Source organism: Talpa occidentalis, unplaced genomic scaffold (assembly GCF_014898055.3).
Source record: "Talpa occidentalis isolate TD23 unplaced genomic scaffold, MPIMG_talOcc4v2.1 talOcc4.4, whole genome shotgun sequence".
Lineage (NCBI taxonomy): Eukaryota > Metazoa > Chordata > Mammalia > Eulipotyphla > Talpidae > Talpa > Talpa occidentalis.
Window position 1 is genome coordinate 52,908,253 of NW_023604295.1, and position 16,582 is coordinate 52,924,834.

Below are 16,582 nucleotides of genomic sequence, written 5' to 3' on the forward strand. Positions count from 1 at the left end.
GAGGGTGAGAGAATTCACCAGAGCCAGAGCGGGGAGCAGAACAGGCAGAAGGACCTAAGTACACTGCTGAGGGGAGCAGCGGGCGGCAGGAGAGGTTTGCACACCATGTAGGACCCTCCTCCGGTGGCCGGGGAGCAGCCGGGGATGGAACCGGCGCTGAGAGGCTGCGGGCAGCTTCGCAACCCAGCGCTCAACTGCTGAGCCACCGGGGAGGCCCTCCTTTTCAGCTTTCTGATCCTCATGCCCAACATTGTCTGGACAGAGTGGGGTCTACTGCCTCATACCAACCAACACTAGCACTGGGCACCATATGCACACAAAATGATTTGTATATTTTTAATCTGTAAATGACTTCTGTCCAGTATAGACGATAACTCAGATTGTAGTTTAATTGCCCTGTAGGACATTAACCTGTTTTGTGTCAAGGGTCCTCAAGACTACCCCAGATTCAATGATTTGTTAGGACTCACAGGACCCATCGTTGCACTGCTACTCAGCTATAATTTACTACAATGAAGGGCTATAGAGCAAATCAGCAAAGAAAAAGCAGCATGTGTGGTGAACATCAGAAAAGTGCAAACTTCCAAGAATTCTCCCTGAGTAGAGTCACACAGGATGAGCTTAACTCCCCCAGCAACAAGTTGTAACAGCACATGGGAGAGACTGCCCACCAGAGAAACTTGAGACTCAGGACTGAGATTTACTGGGAACTGGTAAGTTAGGATGTCTCTGCTTAACACCCATGAAAATTCCAGACTCCCAGAAGGAGAGCAGGTGCTCAGCACAAACCACACTGTTTGTTCAGACTAGGCAGAGCAAGTCACTCTGATCAGTTGTGGGAGCGATGGAACTCTCCTAAGATCCAAGTTTCTGGCTACCATCCAAGGCTAACCTTGTAAGCAGGTCTCTGTGAGGATAAACAATCATTCCTGCTATGCTAGCTCTTTTAGGCTCTAGAATTTTATCCTAACATTCTCTCTTCAATACCTATAATGTTTCTTGAATTGTCATTTGAACCAGGCTTACGATCTGCTGCTTCCTTCATTAGTTAAATAAATCTTTGACATAAGCTCCTTATACATACATACACACATGCACACACACATATATACATACATATAGTCATGTTGTCAAATTAATACAAATTTTACTTTGACACACATAATCTAAGCAGGCCATATAAAGTCTAGTCAAAACTTAAAAGCCAATAAAACACCAACTCAGTAATATCAAGGCTGACTACTGCATAAGTGCACTTTAGTTGTAATTTTTCTAAATTTGCATTTCATTTTTCTTACTAACACTACATTTCAGATACTCATTTAATTTAGAGGGCAATCAGCTTTTGTACTTAAGATACATATTAAAAAAGTAATGTTTCTCAACCCAAATGCCCAAAAATAGATGACTGGATCAAGATGTGGTACATATACACCATGGAATATTACTCAGCATTCAAAAGAGATAAACACATGCAATTTGCAGCAACATGGATAGCACTGGAAGGGATCATGCTCAGCGAAATAAGCCAGAAAGAAAAAGAAAAATACCGGATGGTCTCACTCATAGCAGGAATCTAGAAAACTTAAATAAGGGACCAGGAAAATGAATAACTATAAGAAAGTGAAAATCAAAATCAACAAAAAACTATGAACCAGAGACACTCTATGGGGGATGGGAGACGGGGAGGGGAGGGATTGGGGTCAAAATAAGGGGGTTGCAATTGTATGGGGAATATAAAAATAAAATTTATTTAAAAAAAAGATAGTTTCTGTAGGTAGGCAATAATATATAAAAATAAATTTCCTCTAGAGGCCTCCCCTGGTGGCACAGGGGGTTGAGTGCAGCGCTGTGGAGCTGTCTGCAGCCTCTGCAGCACTGGTTTGATCCCAGCCTGACAGCGAGGGTCCCACATGGCACGGCGGACCTCTCCTGTCTCGCCCGCTGCTTCCCTCAGCAGTGTATTTCGTCAGTCAACTTGTTCTGTTCACCACTCTGTCTCTGGTAAATCCTCTCACCCTCCCGCAGATCGGGCCTGTACCCCAGTTCTTGTATAAAAAAATAAATCTTTAAAAAAAAATTTTCCTCTTTAGAATATCAAAGTGCTACATTATCAAACGCCCCATTGAAATATATGACTATAAGACAAAATTTAGAAATGCCCTAAATCCTTTATATCACTGTAAAGTTTTTTTTTTTTTTAAGATTTTTTTTTTTTTAATTTATTTATACAAGCACTGGGTACAGTCAGAAGCGGGGAGGGTGAGAGAATTCACCAGAGCCAGAGCGGGGAGCAGAGCAGACAGAAGGACCGAAGTACACTGCTGAGGGGAGCAGCGGGTGGCAGGAGAGGTCTGCGCGCCATGTGGGACCCTCCTCTGGGGAGTAGCTGGGGATAGAACCCTCACTGCAGAGGCCGCGGGCAGCTTCGCAACCCAGCAATCAACCGCTGCGCCACCAGGGAGGCCCTATCACTGTAAAGTTTTAAGCCTTTAAAAGATAACCTTAATTTCAAGCTCAAATAGAACATGAAGAATATAATATATAAAGAAATAGCCTTATTTTTAACTCTATTATGTTTCAGACTTTTCACTAATTACTTTAGATTTCAATAAGCATTTTTCTTTACTTTGTGAACTGCATTTTAATAACAAGTTATTTTACAAATCTCCATATACACTGATACCAAACAAAGCTTTATTAGCAATTCTAAGTAGAAGAGAATACTGTTATGAACTGGAACAGTTAACATAAGCATTCTAACGTAAACATCTCTTAAATAAAAAGTAGGAAACATTTAGATTAAAAAAAAAAAAATCAAGGATTGAAGGGAGGAGGAAATTCTCCAAACAGCAGCTGGCATTTTCTTTACCATTTGTATCACTGTGAAAATACATCATTAAATAAATACTCATGTGATATTTACAAATCAGAGCTAAGAGGAAAAAGCTTTCTAAGTATTAGGGTCTTTCATCTGTTATCCCTCTTCCAATTACCTGCCTCTATTAGTCTTCATACCAACTAAGCATGTAATTCTACTTTACTACAGTTTAAAGCTATCAATTAAGTCATCAATTGTGCAAAGAAGAAGATGAATGTCGCCTTTTTCCTTCATTCGATGATCACCGTGTTTTCTAAGGATTACATCTACATCTCTGCTCATTACTTGGTTAGCAACTTGCATGGATGTATGCCAAGGTATGATGTCATCCTTCATGCCATGGAGCAATCTTATAGGGCAGTTCACAGGAATAGGGCTATGCAACAAGCAGTGGTGTTCAGCCTCTGTAATGAAACTGTATGGAATCTGGTAATCTTCTTCACTGTATTTTGTTGGAACGGTCCACGTACCTTTCATTTCTATGTCCTTTTTCATCTATTGGGGAAAAAATGGGAAAATAAAAGGATGCAACATTAAACATGCACCATTCTTAATCTATCAAAAGTAGTACTTGAGGAAGAGGAAAGGAAATAACAAATATGTAACAATAACGGACAATTAAATATTATGTGCAAAGTGATGACAGGTATTTTAAACACAGTATTTCATTAAGACCCTGGCAAAAATTCTGTTATTTTATTTTCACAAAAGAGGATATTAGAGTTTAGAGAAGTTAAACAGATTGTTCAAAAGTAGTAACTGTTGTGGTTAGGAGTCCAATTTTCTCAACTTTTCTAATTCTATCGTATAACATCTTAAAAATCGGGTGTCATTCACCCCAATCAAAAGGAAAAATGAAAGGGGGGGTGCAATAATTCTTTCAAACATCCAGGTATTTGCCACATTATATAAAATCAAATTTTATGAATAAAAATTATTTAGAATTTAGTATAATAAAACTAAAAACACCTACATAAGAAATAAGTAAAATGGGGATGGGGTAGAGAAAGAAAAATAAAACAGAGACCTGAAAATGAAAAACAAGACATTGGTTATTCTGGAACAATCATCTATGTGCAATTTTAGGCTAAATGTACAAAAACGCATAGTTTTTGCATTCTGGAGTCCTATGGAATGAGAAAAAATATTGTTCGCCGTTTTGGATGACAAGTCTTCCAAATACTTCCTGAACATTGAGCAAGGATATAATTTCTAATTTATTCTTTTAAAATGCAGCACTGGATGTCCTCTGTATACTTAAAGAGTTTCTATTTTCTATTACAGATGGTATTAAACAATTTTTCTAATAAAGTAACATATACTCAACATAGAAAACATGGAAAATATAAAAAGTACAAAAAGAAATAAATCACCTATAATCCTACCTTATGGCCATAACAACCATCAGTATTCTGGTGTATCTCCTTCCAGTATTTTTCTGTACGTGTTTGGTTTACATATACAATCACACACATATGTATATAAAAATAATATACATACACAGTTTTCTAAGCTATTTATTTAATACATATATTTCATATATTCTGGGTTTAAAAAAATCCCATAAAAAGTTTTAAAGGCTGAATAATAGTCCAATAAAAGCAATATAAGATAACTGACTATTCCTATTCTTCTGGCTACTTTCATAGAGCTCTTTAAACTTAAATATTTAGTTGCATATAATACATTCTTTGGAAAAAATATCAGAATTTGAACTAAATAAATCAACATGCTAGTAAGGGGAAGAACATGTTTAAAAAAGGTGATAATTTGGAGTAAAAAAAGAATGCAAACTAAACTAAGCCAGTAATGTATACAATTTTAGGGCTCTTGCAACCATATACCACGAACGGCATTTCTTGACTAGAAAAAATTTGTGGATATCCTATCAAAATTAAAGAAAAATATAAGGAAAGAAAGGCAATGTAAACATATTTGAAAATTTTTGTATTTAAATTTTCAATAAATATACTGATTTTTCCATGTTTAAAGTGCTGTTATTGCAAATATAAAATATGAAAAGAAAAAAATTTAAATTATACAGTATGTGTGATATAATCTATGTTTTTAGGCACTTTAAAATATTTAAAAATTTTTCAATTCCAGAAAGATTTATTGATTTAACAAATAGACCGTATATTTGAAAGCTATACCTGTAAATATGTCTTCAAATGATTTGAAATTAGTAAGATTCTAAAAAAACTATAAAATATGACCATATTATTATAGCGGTCTCTGCATTAAAACATGTGAACCAAATATTTAAAGCAAAAATGATATTCAGTTATCCTCAAATTATAAGGATTATTACCAAATCTATTATTTAAGTAATTACATCTTAGTTTCATGGTTATAAGATGAAGCTAGGCTACTTATTGAGATAGAGAGAATAATTGAGTTTTTAAGCCTTGCCCCCAAATTAGCTGTTATTTGCCATTGCATATAAGTGTCCATTTGAAAAACAAACTCGACTTTACTATTTTATGTCCCAAACCCTCAAAAACAAAAAGTTCAGAAATAATAAAAACAGCATTAACCAAAGAAAATACACAATATATGTAAGTTCTATATGAAGAGAAAAATTGTATTAAGACAATGTGGTTGAGAAACTTGGATTCTAGCAGCTGTGCATCCTGCCTGATGCCCTCTGGTGTCCAAAACATGCAATGATTAGAGTCAGATAAGAGGTGGGTCAAGTGCCTAGACAATGAGAAATGCTGGGTCTTAATATTCCCTCAGGTAAAGAAGAGAAAGACCACTTCTGCTCCCCTGACATTTTTAGAGCTAGATGTTTGTGTGGGAAAGACAGTGGTCTGAGAGTCGCTGCTCTTTCCTTACACATGCTTTTAATTTGACAAGGGCTCAAGGAACTTCTGTTAACAATCATTTCTAGACCAATTTAGGATTAGCAAAGATATGCGATGATTTTAGGCTACACATCTTCTTTGTTAGTTAAGAGATATCTACCAGTCTTACACACTTAAAAAAAAAAAAAAAAAGAGAGAGATCTTGTCCTTTACCAACAACTAAGAAAAACTGTTTTGACTCCTTTCCAATCTGTCATGTTCCTGAAAACATTTCCTACCAAAAGAGTTGACAATTATTATGGAGCTAGATGATGGAGTAATGAGTCCAAAGTTTAGATGCAGAAATACGCAACTAACGGTAGGAAAATTTAGCAGATGAGGACACCGAGAAACCATGTATGAGAAATAACCAAGGAAAAGAAAATGAAACAAATAAAAAACAAATAGCTGATAACTGCAACTGAGACCAGCTATGTAATTTTAGCTCTGAGAAAATCTTAAGAGGAATGACTATGCAGACAATGTCATTACTTACAGTGTTGGGAAGAACAATGTGAACTAAGAATAAACTTAGATGATATACTGCACTGGTATCAACGCAGAACTTAAGGTAAAACTCAGTAATATTGTACTACTCAACATGTATGCTTTTTTCCCTTCATTTTATTTATTTTCCTCCTCTTTATTCTGCTCTTCCACATTTTGAAATGGGGGGCGGGTAAGAATTGGTGTATGTTGAAACAGTTAGCTGGGCCATAACTCCCAGTTTCCAATTCAGATGCTCTTGGGTGAAGCTCAACAACATGCATTTTTAACAAGTTCTCAGGCAATGCTAACGCTGAGGCTTTGCGAATACTTGTTCTGAACCACTCCTCTAGACTTCTTTTCTTTCTTTAATATTCTGTGCCTAAGGTATGTCAGGATCTTTGTCCCATGAGTGATACCTAGATTCCTAGGAAAAAAGACAGTCAAGTAGAACTCAACTGATTGGTGGGGGTGGGGTGGGGTGGGGGGGAACCCACGCAAAAATAGCTACTATCCATTATTTTTTTTCAGAGAACTGAAGTGCTTAAACACACGTCTAATAATGAAGTATAATGAACTAATTACATTCCAATTTATTTCAGAAACCTCTTGTGTAAATATCATTTGCTAAAGAACACGCCAGTGACTAAAAGAAAATTTTTTTTTTTAAAGGTGTAATTAGGAGTAAAAAAGAATGCCAACTAAATCTTCAAGCAAGGAATGGTAACTCATCTCCTGTGTGCTAATTCTGATTCACTGGAGTGTGTGCTGGCAGAGCTCTGCAGAGAGAGAATTTGAAGCTGCTTTCAGGCTAAAAAAAGTTTCATAATTGATCAACCAAGTCTAACATAGTCATAAGAATAGGTACTATTTCTCATACGCTACAAAATAAGAAGCATAAAAGATGATGATGATGATTCAAATAAATAAATGTGATTAACAAAGAAAATTCTGCTTAAAAAAAGAAAAATAAGGGCCTCCCGGGTGGCGCAGCGGTTGAGTGCTGGGTTGCGAAGATGCCCGCAGTCCACAGCGCCGGTTCGATCCCCGGCTGCTCCCCGGCCACAGGAGGAGGGTCCCACATGGTGCACAGACCTCTCCTGCTGCCCGCTGCTCCCCTCAGCAGTGTGCTTCAGTCCTGCCTGCTCTGCTCCCCGCTCTGGCTCTGGTGGATTCTCTCACCCTCCCACGCTTCTGACTGTACCCAGTGCTTGTATAAATAAATAAAAATAAATCTTTAAAAAAAAAAAAAAAAAAAAGAAAATGTGATTTCATAATGTGGCTCAAATATTTGGCAAAGTGATTTAGTACAGGGACTGTGAAGAAAAGGAACCTTGAATGAGAGACCAGATAGTTAAAGAAGGCAGAGATTGTATATCAAAAGGCAAGTAAGACAAAAGAAGGAACAGCATCATGAATCAAAGGTTAAATGACACATGAACAGGGAAAGAAAGAGGGAGGAAGGAGGGAGGGAGGATATATACACTGAGACTGCCTAAGACTTACCTCAACAGGAAGCTGTTTGAACTGTGTCACCAGGCCATCTGCAGCTGTAGCTACACCAATAAGAGCAACCACCTTTTCTGGTCTTGCAATTGCAGCATGAAGCATAAGCCATCCACCAAGGCTAGACCCAACTAGTATCTAAAAATAAAAATTATATAGTTTAAAGATGATTTTTCTTGTCTCTAAGGAGAGTAATTTAATAGACTACATGAACTTTTTCCCCTTTTATATCCACTGGCTACCAGACTTTTAATATTAATGATATTAAAGTGATTTTTATCATTTCAATGATAAAAATAAAATTTGTAAAATAAAAAGTAAAGTGCTACTTACATTTTGAGAATGTGAAATGAGAACAAGTTAAAATCAAACATCAAAATTGATCGTTAAACATTTAAAATCCTCAATAAATTTTCATATCTAAAGAAACAGCTCAATATCGTGTGGTTAATTAGTATCGCCATATTTAACAAAAATGGTCACCTGTGGTCCTACAGCTATGTCATCAATTACAGAAAGAACATCTTTTCTCCATTTTCCCACTGTGCTTTCTTGTAGGTTACCATCTGAACTTCCAACTCCAGAGTAATCAAACCTGGAAAAAGGGAAATGTCTATATTTATATTTGTTTCTGTGATTTTAAAGGAAGACAGCACTTTCATCATCATTTTAATGCCCAAAATACACTAAAATAAAACACTTAAGTTAGTATTTATTTCAGCAAAGCATACTGAACTAGCCTTAAAATAGCCCCAGGATGTGTGCTCACTTATCACCTCTCCATTGCTCCCAGAGTGGAGCAAGTGACTATCCACTCTCACCTGGATGAACACAGTCTCCTAGTAAGTCTCCCTGTTCCACTTTTCACCATGGTAGTCTATTCTTTATGCAGTGTTCAGTTCAGCGATTCTTTTAAAACAAAAACCATGTCCTGCACAAACCCACCAAAGGGTTTCTATTTTTAAATAGAAATTTTTAAAATAAAAATCCACATTTTAAAATAAATCATACTCTGACTTCTAGGTCTCTGATTTCGTTTCTTACTTTACTTCCTTCCTTCCCTATATCCTCACTTTCCTTCTTGAAGTTCATGAAATACACCACCCATATTCCCATCTCAGGAGTTTCACATCAACTTTTCCCTCTATAGGAAATATTTTACCTCCATGTACCCACTTAGCTTGTTCCCCTCACTTTATTCAGGCCTTTGGCTCAAATGTACATCCCCCTGAGACGGCTTCCCTGATTAAAATTACACTTCATCTTTATTTCCTTATCCTGGTTTATTGTCTTCCTAGCAAATACTGCTACTTGATATTATATATTTGATTACTTGTCTGTGGTCTGGTCATCTCGGATCTTTTATCATTTCACCAGAGGAAACTGCGGCTTTAGCCAAACTAATGAAAGTGCTGTTTCTGAAATAGGGTTTATGTTTTTTGCCTGTTTTAAGCCTCAGACTATTTCCTTTACCTGGAATACCTGGTCTCATCTTCTTTACTATTAACCTCTCTTAGAGCTTAGTTGAAACGTGTGGGCGTGCTAGACTTAAGTGGCCTGTTTGGCCATCATTTTTGTTACCTGCAGTTCTGCATTCTTACACAAGGTCAGAACTGCCCAGTCAATCAGTTACAGGAGCCCAACCCTACAAGGTACCTTTCAAATCAATGAAGAGCAGAAAGCTTGATCACCCTGGGAAGGGTCTGCATCATGAGGTATGACCCGGAACACCCTGGGTGGAGTTGGGGGTGGGGGGTGTTGACTGATGTATAACAAGGGGCCCAGAAGCTGATTAGCGGAATGCCTCATTGATAAGATTGGAACCAAGGCCAGGGGTCTGGGGTATGGTTTTTTTTTTTTTTTTTTTAATAGAGGCATGCTTTATTTATTTATTTATTTGTTTGTTTGGTTTGTTTATACATGCACTGGGTACAGTCAGAAGTGCGGAAGGGTGAGAGAATTCACCAGAGCCAGAGCGGGGAGCAGAGCAGGCAGAAGGAAGGAAGCACACTGCTGAGGGGAGCAGCGGGCGGCAGGAGAGGTCTGCGCGCCATGTGGGACCCTCCTCAGGTGGCCGGGGAGCAGCTGGGGATCGAACTGGCGCCGCAGAGGCCGCGGGCAGCTTCGCAACCCAGCGCTCAACCGCTGCGCCACCGGGGAGGCCCTGGGGTATGGTTTTGATTACAACACTTGGTCATCAAGCAGATAAGAATTATCTGGTCAGCAGACTCATGTTTCTCTGAAGCCCTAGATGACATAAACATTTTCAGTTTCACCCAACTTTTTTCTCTTTGTCCTCCTACCCCATGTAACTGATGCTGTATGATTAGTCTATCAATAAAAAGGCCAGGATCTTGCTCATTCGGCAGCATCCTGCATTGGGTAGCCTGCTCCATGGCTTCCGTTTATCAGTGTGGTGTTGCTGAGACAACAGACATGAAGTTTTTTTTTTTTTTTTTTTTTTTGGTGGATAGGTAAATAAAAAAATTCTCTCAAGTGAATTCATTTTTATCAGTCACAAGCAATTTATTATACCCTGTGCTATAAGATAGTTTTTCTGTGTGTATATGATTCCTGTGAGAGTGTAAGATCCTGGAAGGGAAATGCTGTTATCTTCTCTGCCTCTGCATTCTTCATGGTGGCTAACAAGCGAACCTCACACACTATTATAATACATACCAAATTAAGAGAAGTAGAAAGCAAAAATCAAAGCATTCATGTTTTTCTGATTCTTAAAATCTGATGAAAATAAACCCTAGTGTTTTCAGTGTATATGAAAGAATACATGTGACATATAGCATGCAACTATTTTCTTAGAGATAAGAGACTGATAAGTGAGGGAAGAAAAGTGAAATTTCAATTTTCTTTTTTAAGTATTAAGTGCACTGAGTTTGAATCCTTAGAAAACAGGGTAATAAGACAAATGCTGTAGTCTAAATCACAGGGGAAACAGATGACAGACCAGGGAAAGAGAAGGAAAGAGACCAGCTAATACTTCCTCCCTGCTCTCCCCTGAGTGGGCAGACACCTCTACTTGCTGCATTTTTTATAGTTGCCGTCCAAATATATGGTAGTCATACAAAATCCATAGAGAACCCTTTCATTAAGGAAAATACAAACATTTAATAATATGAATAGGTTACAAGTGAAAAATATGTCATTCTTGTTGAACACTAACCACACAAGACACAAAGATAATTCAGATACAACCACCAGTTGAGAACTTTTAGACACAGAGTCACTATCCTAGAATTCTCAATACACTCAACAGTCCCAACTCGAGAATTTAAAATTCTATTAGAAATGGGAGAATACCAGCCCTAAAAACACAAATCATATTCCTAAATTCTAACTTTACCTTATTTTAGGCATGGTCACAGGACATTAGAAACCATTTTCACACAGCTGTTTGGACCTTTTCTTATATAATGGACAAAACTGATCATTTCCTCACTCAAGATCTAAACTTTATAACCAAAATCGTAATGAAAGTAAAGAAACAGAATATAAACAGATGATAAAATCTCTTATAACGAAGTAAAGGCAATCAATAGTGACTAGATTGCAATGACAAGAGCAAATAAAAAGGAACCTTATTAAATTTAAAATTTGTAGTAAAGGCCTAGACATTTTACATATTAACATAGTACCACTAAATAGTCCAAGCACATTATGATTTAATGAGTATTTAACATACCTTTAAAAAGAAAATGTATTTCATATGCATCCAAAATGCAAAAAACGCACATCTTCTAGGGAGTTAGGAACTGATTTTAGCTTTCATAGCCTCCATTTAAATTCAGGAACTGGTAAAATGGTGATTTCTCTATTCAAATTCTTTTGGGGGACAAAAAGGAAGAATGATGACTATATTTCTATTATATTTTACTTAGGGCAGTCCCTCTAGCTGGACTGTTCTTCCTTTTTACCCAAACTTTTTCACTGTCCCTTTATAAAGTCTTCTTCGTCTTTTTTTTTTTTTTTTTTTTTTTTTTTGTGGTAACATTAGCTCACAACATTGTATGGTTTAAAGGTATAGATTTACTTTCTCTCCTCACACAATTAAGTATACTACCACTCTTTTGACACAGTCACATTCTGCTGAGTCCTTCTGCTTAACATATCATGATTTTTGTCTTGTGTTTCCCCACCCGTATTAAAAGATCCTTAGTAGAGTGACTACAAAGCCTAATTGCAAAAATTACTTTAGTCTTCACAATTAAGTCAAAACAGTTTTTAAGAATTCTAACATGAAAGTGAATTCAGTTAACTTGGTAAAAGGGAAATAACCTTCAATCCATATAATTGACATAATTTCAGCTAAGTTAACAAACTTATGGTACATATATGCCTGAATGAAAATGGTTTTTTAATATCCCTTTTAATGCCGAAAATAAGACAGAATTAGAGTCAGGAATGTAAAACATAAGTTTTAGGGCTGGTATTCTCTCAATTATTCCTAACAGAATTTCAAATTTGGGATTTGGGACTTTGCGGGTATTGAGACTGCTAGGACACTGTTGTTGAGTCTAAAAGTCCTCAAATACAGGGCTGTATCAAAATTATCTTTAAAGTCTAAGTTTTATGATAGTTATATTTTTTAGAAATTTTAAGTGAAATTACTCTTCTAGAAATCTAGATAGATTTTTAGGCGTTAGTGTTAGAAAAGAATTCACAAACTGTCTTTGGTTTAACCTCCTTTTTATTGATGAAAAAGAATAGGTCCAGTGTTTAATAAATGACCTATCTTATCGCAGTCACTGCTATGATTGATTCCACGTTTCTCGAATTCTGGGTCAGGGTTCTTCTACTAAACTATACTATCTCTCCTGGCAAATTAGGTATAAAATAAATAATGTTAAATGTACAAATATAAAATGTCATTTTACCAAAATAAGTTTAAGAAATATTGTGAAATGAAGTTTCAGTTAACACATATTCTTATTTATGCTTATACATATTCAGATTTCAGAAATGAGCGGAAAGAGAAAATTCAGTGGAAAGGTGAACTGCACAATATTAATTTTACAATGTTAAAAAATACATATTATTTTAAAGTACATATTTTGAAAATAAGATATAAACAGTGGTCAAATAATTGCCTAAGTCCCCAAAGGGTGGATTACAAGAACCCTAAATTAATTTAAGACAAAAGTTACAGACCATTAAAATAAATTAATGAATAAAGGTGCTGGCATTTGCTTCAACTGATTAGAACATAAGTAATTTGCCACTGCCTTGCTAAATGGCAGCAATATTTTCTTGGAAATGTATTGTTCCTACCTTATATAGGCGTGACCTAGAGATCTACAGAAGTCCTCAATAGCCAATGCTTTTGTACCATTCATATTAGAAAGATAGCCAGGGATGAAGATAATTCCTGGACTTTTGCCTTTTAGCCTCTTATAAGCCAGGCTTGGAAGGTCTGGTCGACTAAGGAAAGAGAGTGATGTCTTTTGTCTGCAAGCTAAACAAAACATACAAAACATAAACTATATTTTGCAAGTACAGTTTTTTGAAAACCACATATATTTTCAATAGTAACTTCTTTAACTCACTAAATTGAAGTCAAATACTATTTCTATCTAATAGGAAAAACAAAAACAGATAAGTATAAAGCCACAAGCCTTTATATTTTAAAATCATGTCAAATTCAGCAGGGTCTAATCTTGATTCTTCCAAATTAGACACGAGGAGTAAATTTCAAGGAAAGGGAAGATGGGGAGTTATCAAAAATGTTTTCTTGTTGCTATATCTATCCTAACGGTCGTCTAGTCAACACGACTGATACCATGGGTCAACACTCAGACTTACCTACTCTAACTTCAGTGCTCTCTAGTGAGACTTTGTCTTTTAATTTTTTTAATATTTGAGGAGTTTTCACATCCTCTACTTTTGGGTCTGGGAGACAGAAACAAGTTTGTTCTGCCAGAGCTGCTCATATATGGCATGTCTTTTGGTTGTGCATAATTACATTCGAATTAAACTGATTACATGTTTAAAATTCAAAACTCAACATAAAGCGTATTTGTACGACATTCATCACCATCCCAACAGCATGGCAAGGGTGTGAACACAACAAAACTAAAAGATCTGAATTCAGAAAAACAGACCATACATATATTTGGCATTTGCGTCAACTGATTAGTGCAGAAGTAATTTTCTATTGCCTTGCTAAATGGCAGTAATCTTTTCTCTGAAATGTGTGTATATATATATGTGTGTGTTTATATACAAATGTACACACACACACACTAAATAAACTATCCAGGTGCTCTGATTTCTGGTCCAAACGCTAGTTTCCTTTGCAGAGTAGTGATTATGGTTTCACTGTAATAGAGAATCGAGAAGACAAAACTAGAAATTATGCTTGATGACTTTCAATACTTTCACAAAGAACGTGTTCATACTGTAAATGCTCTCAAGAGAAAGCAAATCTAAGTACCTTAACAGAGTCACGGTCTGCAAAGCGTTTAGAGTCGCATGGAAAGAAAAAACAACTAGTAATCAAACTCGTTAAATGCACATCTTAAATTTTCCTAGTGTTTGTCCTTCATGTACGGGAGACAAGCAGAGGGCAGGATCCTTCAACTGCAGAGGTACAACGCCAGCAAGGGCTCGGGGTGCCCAGGGTACCCGAGGCCGCGGCAGAGTTCTCCCAGCCTTCACCAAAAGAGCCGAGGGCGCCTGCAACTGCGGGACTGAAAATGGGTGAAGAGAAGTTTTGAATGGGGCGCCAAAAAACGTATTGGACAGGGAAAGACGGAACGCAGAAAGTTCGAAAGAGCGCGTCCTTCTCCCACCTATCGGACACTGACCTGGGAACCACCGTGGCGCCCGATCCGGTTTCAATTCAAGTAATGCGCTGAGGCCGCGCTGGAAGCCGAAGGACACGGCCGCCCGGCCCCACCCTCGACAAGGCATCCAAGTTGCCGCAGACACCAGGCCCACACCCGCCATCTTCCCAGCTGCCCTAGCGCCGCGCTGTGACCTACGGAGACGCCCAGCATCCGAGACTGCGCATGCGCTGCCGGCAGGCCGGTGGGACTTGCTAACAGCTTCTTAAACCGTTTGGACACCAGAGGGCGCGCGTGCGCGGAGCTTCCGGCTCTTGATTTATCGCTTATTGGGCAGTTGATTTTTGTCATGTTTTGGAATGTTTTGTGTGGCCTCCTTCAAGATACTTACTCAGTGGGCTGATGGCTCTCCCAGTGCTGGAAGCCAGAGGGGAGTTGTATCCAACGCTCCTACATAGGAAACCATCTTCATCATCCCGAGGATATTAAGAAGCGAAAGCATAAAATTCTAGGCTTCTTGTTTTTCAAGTGGTTCTTACCCCCTGACAATTTTATTTTTATTTATTTTCTAAGATTGATTTTATTTTTTTATGCATAAAAAGCTGGGGTGTAGGCCAGAGGTGGAGGTGTTGGGAGGTGAGAGGATTCAACACCTGGGGAGCAGAACAGGCAGATCTACTAAAATACACTGCTGAGGGGAGCAGAAGGCAGACAGGAGAGGTCAGCTGTGCCATGTGGGGCAGTTCCTTGGCCCAGGGGTCAAACTGTGCTGCAGTGGCTGTGGATAGCTTCATAGTGCTGAGACTTAACCCCTTGCACCACCAGGGAGGCCCCCCTGACAATTTTAATTTGTGCTGTAAATACTTTTAAGATCTGACCTTAATCTGGTTTGTATAAATACTTGGAGTGGAACCCAGCATTTGCAGCTCCCACTCCCTTTTTTTTTTTTTAAAGTCTCATTTTTTTTTTTTAAAGATTTATTTATTTATTTATACAAGCACTGGGCACAGTCAGAAGCGCAGGAGGGTGAGAGAATTCACCAGAGCCAGAGCGGGGGGCAGAGCAGGCAGAAGGACCGAAGTACACTGCTGAGGGGAGCAGCGGGCGGCAGGAGAGGTCCGCGCGCCATGTGGGACCCTCCTCCGGTGGCCGGGGAGCAGCCGGGGATCAAACGGGCGCCGCAGAGGCTATGAGCAGCCTCGCAACCCAGCGCTCAACCGCTGCGCCACCAGGGAGGCCCTCCCACTCCCCTTTTTTTTTTTTTTTTTTTTTTTTAATGCGTTTTGTTCTAGCTCTTTGTATGCACGACTCTTGAATTCTTCCAACCACTATGTCATGCTATATGCAAAAATATTTAATTTCAATAGATAAAAATCTCAAGGGAAGAATAAATCTGAGTTTAAATACATTTTAGGGAATATTTTATAGTCTGAGAATAGAACAGACAATCTTAAGCAAGATGTGAAGCCCCCAAATCATGAAAAGTAAAATGACTACAAATTATAACTTTTTGAAATGGCAAAAGCCACCCTGAGTGAAATGAGTCTAGAAAAAAAATGATTTTACACAATAGATAAAGCATTAATGCTTCTATTCAGCCTGCTCCTAGAAATAAGAAAAATAAGTAATTCTGTAAGATTGGCCAATGGCTGTAAAAAAGTGGTTCACAATGTAAATGATATTCGACCTCACTAGTTGAAAAACATGAATTAAAATAACATGCTATTTTTTCTCACCCATCAAATTGGCAAAAATGATAAAAAGCAACTATTGGCAAAGATGCTGGGAAACTGGTACTCGTGTGATTGGTGAAATGCTGAAATATATTAAGTAATCTGGCCAAATCTATTAGAATTACATTCCCTGCAACATTTTCAATGTCCTTTGATTAACTGGCCCCATTTTACCACTCATCTATAGAAAGTATTAATAGTTCAAAAGGATTAATATTGTCTACTGCACCGATTTTAGAGACAAACAAGAAAAAAAGGATTTCTGGATTCTAGCACTGACTCTTAAAAGTAACACTGGGGTCTCAAACAGCAAGTAAACTCTTATCTAGTATT

At 37.7% G+C, this 16,582-nt stretch overlaps 1 protein-coding gene across 1 annotated transcript; it reads right to left on the reverse strand.

Moving 5' to 3' along the window:
* Positions 1-1,570: 1,570 nt before the first annotated feature.
* On the reverse strand, positions 1,571-14,718 carry ABHD10 (abhydrolase domain containing 10, depalmitoylase). The gene is made up of 5 exons (XM_037525575.2): positions 14,538-14,718; positions 13,003-13,186; positions 8,203-8,314; positions 7,720-7,857; positions 1,571-3,376 (listed from the first exon to the last, which is right to left on the reverse strand). Exons 1-5 carry the CDS (start codon positions 14,677-14,679, stop codon positions 3,044-3,046), a joined length of 909 nt encoding a protein of 302 aa, XP_037381472.1. The 5' UTR covers positions 14,680-14,718; the 3' UTR covers positions 1,571-3,043.
* Between the last annotated feature and the right edge of the window lie 1,864 nt (positions 14,719-16,582).